Source organism: Aedes albopictus, chromosome 2 (assembly GCF_035046485.1).
Source record: "Aedes albopictus strain Foshan chromosome 2, AalbF5, whole genome shotgun sequence".
NCBI lineage: Eukaryota > Metazoa > Arthropoda > Insecta > Diptera > Culicidae > Aedes > Aedes albopictus.
Window position 1 is genome coordinate 339,734,715 of NC_085137.1, and position 5,076 is coordinate 339,739,790.

General features: G+C 41.1%; 1 protein-coding gene across 1 annotated transcript; it reads left to right on the plus strand.

Moving 5' to 3' along the window:
• Window positions 1-308: 308 nt before the first annotated feature.
• On the plus strand, window positions 309-4,264 carry LOC109431718 (chaoptin). Its single transcript, XM_019707991.3, has 2 exons — window positions 309-325; window positions 394-4,264. Exons 1-2 carry the CDS (start codon window positions 312-314, stop codon window positions 3,992-3,994), a joined length of 3,615 nt encoding a protein of 1,204 aa, XP_019563536.3. The 5' UTR covers window positions 309-311; the 3' UTR covers window positions 3,995-4,264.
• Window positions 4,265-5,076: the final 812 nt, after the last annotated feature.

Below are 5,076 nucleotides of genomic sequence, written 5' to 3' on the forward strand. Positions count from 1 at the left end.
TTCCCAATCGGTAAAGTGCTTACGCGCTTCAACGATGCGTTAGAACGCCGCGGCGCGCCAAACATATGTTTTGGTGATTATGTGTTGTTGCAAATTACCGCCCGGCTGATCGGTAGGTGGGACGCGCATCTGTGACCAAGTGACATCGTTTCTGTATGTGTGACCGGAGCGGCGATATTCTTAAGTTGCGTTTTTGAAGATTTGTTTTGCTCGAGTTTAATTTCAGTTTATTAGAAGCATTCTGAGAGACCGGATCGTCGGTGACGTTGAGTGTTGCATTGATATAAGGAAGTTTGAATTGCGAGAGCAAAATGCTCAAAGTGAGGTAGTTGTGCTATATTTGGCACTAGATGTTGTGGCTGAAAGTTTGAAATTATTTTTTTCCATTTTTAGCGTTTTTGCTCTGCTACTTGTGTCGGCTTCAGTGAGTGCGGATATTGGAGACACATACAGCTGTTATTCCGGAAAAAAGGAGTGTAAACTGACAAATCTAAAATATGAGTCACGTGATGCAGTAGAAAGCATTACCATTCATGGTGGTAACGGGCCCTTTCTAGACATAGAGTTTACGGACTCTTCATTCCCGATTATACCACCGTCGTTGTTCCGTGACAACGACAATGTTCGTTCATTGTCGCTGAAAGAATGCGAAATCGAAACCGTTGAAGCAAGAACGTTCGAGAATGCCCGGGAGCTAAAGTTTCTCAAAATTCAAAAGAATTGGTTAACAAAGTTGTTCAATGATATGTTCAAAGAAAGTAAACTGGCGAAGGTCAATTTCGGAAACAACCGGATCTCAGAAATTGAGGAATACACTTTCAGAGGATGCAGAGACTTGGACACACTGAGATTGTCTAAAAATAGAATTAAAACACTTCCTGCGCAGTTGTTTTCCGGTTTGACGCTACTTGAAGACTTGCATCTGGATCACAATCGAGTTGAAGATCTTGGTGACTTTTTATTTCGAGACTTGAAAAATCTGCAAGATCTAGATCTGGAGCACAACTTCATTCACACACTTGGACCAAACACCTTTTCCGGATTATCCAGCCTACGAAAGCTTGTCTTGAAAGAAAATGAGCTGTCTTCGATCGACGCCCAAACATTCCATCCGTTGGCCAATTTGATTGAACTGGACTTGGAGGAAAACAACATCCAGATTTTGGCCCCGGAAACCTTTGCCAGATTAACCTATCTGAAGGAGCTTGTGTTGACTGAGAATTACCTTGAGGATCTAAATGATCACATCTTCGATCAGAACGGAATGCTGCAAACATTGATTCTGAACAACAACTCAATGGAGGTTTTACGTCCTGGATTGTTCTCAAGGCTCCCTAGACTAGAACAGCTTTCGATACAGTTCAATGAGCTTGTCAGTCTGGATGACAACCTGTTTTCCAACAATCAAAATATGGAAATTTTAAATTTTGAAGGTAACGTAATTAGCCGTATTTCACCGCGAGCATTCGCCAACCTGAGACGCTTGGAAATTTTGGACTTGGACGACAACAATATTGCATCGCTCGATGGAGGGCTTTTCAGCGATTTGAGTGGATTGGAGAAATTGTTCCTGGAAAACAATCTACTGCGAGATTTACGTGCAGGATCTCTCCGAGGAGCAACCAACTTAAGGAAACTGTACCTCAAAGACAATCTGATTCGTAGCGTGGATGCCGCGTTCTTCAGTGATGTGCCTCAGTTGAAGAGTCTTTCGTTGGAGGATAATCTGATTGATGCCCTGCCCAAGAACCTGTTTTCAAATTTGGCAAGATTAGAGGAACTTTCGCTGAGTGACAATAACTTGATTGATTTAGACGATGATCTGTTCCGTGGAGTTTCCGGATCGTTACAGGAGCTGTATTTAACGAACAATAAACTGACTACCATTCGGTCATCCACGCTCAATCTAGGATCTTTGGAATATCTGGAGCTGGCGGAAAACTACTTGGAAGATTTGTCTCGCACTGCTCTCGAAAATTTGAGAAGACTAGAATCGTTAGATCTGGATGACAACAAATTCAGCAGTATTCCAGAGGCCATCCGTGGATTGACAAGTTTGAAAGATTTGGAAATAGCAGGGAATCGAATTACACGTCTCGATACTCAAATTTTGAACTCTCTTCAGAACCTTAAGGAGCTTGATTTGTCAGATAATCGACTAACTGACGTTCCAAGTGATGCTTTCAACAGCTTGAGAAACCTCAAAGAGCTATTTCTGGACGAAAACAGAATCAGGAAAATTCCTGATAATACCTTCATGCAAAACCGCAATTTGAAGAAACTAGATCTGAGTAAGAATGAAATTGATGAGTTGAGTCAAAAAATGTTTTCTGGTTTGTACAACATGGAGGAACTAGACCTGAGCGATAATCCTATCCAGCATATGGACGACTACGTGTTCAGGGACTTGTCCAGACTGGAGTCCCTATCATTGCGTAATTTAACAATCAACCAAGTTGCAGGAAATTCATTTATGGGACTTTCAGCATTAGAAAAGCTTGACTTGGATGCGAACAAACTGAAGGAACTCAATGACGGAATGTTCCGGGGGCTTGAAAACTTAGAAGACCTGTACGTCAACAACAATCCACTAGCTGATATTCGTCCTAGTACGTTCCATCAAATGGGAAACCTCCAAGTGCTAAGCATTGGACCGAATGATGTTACAAGCCTAGACAAAGACTTGTTCCGGTATTGTCTACGCTTGGAAGAGCTATACATCAGTGGAGTTCAGTTCAGTTCTCTTCCTCGTGGAATTTTCCGCCCTACTCGCAAACTGGAAGTCTTGTCAATCAATAATAATAAGCAGATGGCGGCTGTTGATAAGGAATGGTTTAAGGATCTTCCGAATTTACGAGTGCTTAATTTGGTTAATAATAGTATCAACAATTTCCAGCCAGGAGTTTTCGACGATCTAGATGATCTTGAAGATCTCTTCCTGTCGGACAATGCGGTTCAATCGTTGGATGTGAAATTATTCTCCAAACAACTTCGCCTAGAAGCGCTCGAGTTGACGGGAATGATGCTCCGGAATCTACCTGTTGGAATTTTTGATAATCTAGTCGATTTGAAGCTACTGGATCTCAGTAGAAACCAGCTGAGTGCAATGGATAACAATATTTTCAAACATCTTTTTTCCTTGAAGGAGCTTTCTCTTTCGGATAATGGCATAACATCACTAAACGCTGCTTTATTCCATGGACTGAAAAACCTCAAAGTCATAGATCTAAGTGAAAATGAGCTAACTGCTATTGAACCCGAACTTTTCCGTGATTGTCTCAATCTTAGAACCTTACACCTGTCCAGCAATCGCTTTTCAACTTTTGATCTTTCAAAGCTGAGTATTGCGAAGACCCTGGAAGAGTTGGACATTTCTCAAAACATGCTTTCATCGCTTGTGGTCACCGAGGAACTATATGACATGATTGCCGACGATAATCAAATTTCTTCAATTACTGTGGATGCATCTCCCGCCTACAACTTGGAGACGTTGTCGCTTTCAAACAACCGCTTATCAGACATTACTCCAATCCTCCGTTTCAGCAACCTTGAATCACTGAATATCTCCCGAAATGACCTCCAAAACTTCAATCTGGGCCGACTGACTAACGCATTAGATGAACTGGAAGTGCTCAACATTTCACACTGCAAAATCGCCTCCATCAACACCCAAGGGCTTACCACTCACGAGTCTATGATGGCGTTGGATATCTCCAACAACGAACTCTCCACACTGGATTTCGACATGCTGAAAAATTTCCCAGATCTGGAAACAATCGTGATCGGGGCCAATCGATTCGATCGGTTGGATATCGATATACTGCTGGATACCTTGAAAGACATCGAATTGGTAGGCATGCAAGGCACCGAATGGGACTGCTCTGCTTTGGATCGAGCTGTGAGCATCTTCGAGGACAACGACGTAGGCTTTTGGAGAAATGGTGCATCCGAATCTTGCCGCGGAAGAAACGTCAGAGGCATTTGCTGCAAGTAGTCTATGTAAGAAGCTATTTCTTTAGTCTAGATCCGTTCGATTGTAAAAAAGTAATTAATAGCTTTCATATGATTGATTTATTTGAGCTCAGAACGAGTTAAAAAAAACTCCGTTGATAGAAACCATTGCATATCTATTCAAAAGTTCACACTGTGCGATTCGTTCTACTTTTCATTGTTCCCAGAAAACAAAGTAAAAAAAAGTGGAATCCCATATCCAGTAGCTTTGATTTATTGTCGAAAAAATAAACCATTTTTTGCTGCTCATCAATGATTCACTTGTTTTCTGAAATCCAAACCCCAGTAGTGCGATTGAAGTCGAAGGAAAAGAAAGGGAATGATCTTCACACTCTCCGGTTGCTGCTGGTGTGGATGCTGGGCCACAACCAGCCAGCCGAAATATAAGAGGTAGCAGCAGCACCAACAACAGCGAGGGTAATTATGTTCATTATTTTCGTTGTTTGGTCTACCAGCGTTACAAATTTCACTTCGCGGTCCACGGTGGGTTGTGTGTCCGCTGATCTGGTCAGCAGGGTCCGTGGTCTTTGGTATCTGGATATTCATTCAGCACAGAATCAACGGTGATGTGTGAAGTTTAGTGGATAAGGGATGCTTGAGAATTGGCTATCAATTTATGGCTAGATCGTTTAAAAAAATGTCGTGCATAAGACCATACATACATACCCTGATTTCGGGTGAAATTGATCAACGTGAGGGCCATTTTTTTTTGGCAAAAATAACGCTTTAAACTTAAAACAATTTTAAAAAAATTACATCATTTGGCTCAAGAGTCTTTGAATGATGAATTTACATGTTTTACAGACAATTAGTAACATATTTCTGTATTAAATTCAATATTTTCCACAATTGCTTGTTAGGCGAACTTCAAAGACACTTTCAAATTTTTGTTACCGTACCTGTATCGCACATGTAACGAATATTCGATTGAATGTTTCTAGCTGCCAAGTATTCTCTAATCCCGATTTCGTCAACAAAAACTCTTTAAATATTCAAATATATGCATAAAATCATACTTTTCGAAAGTAATCACGTATTTAGTAAGGAAATTGCATACTTTCAGGC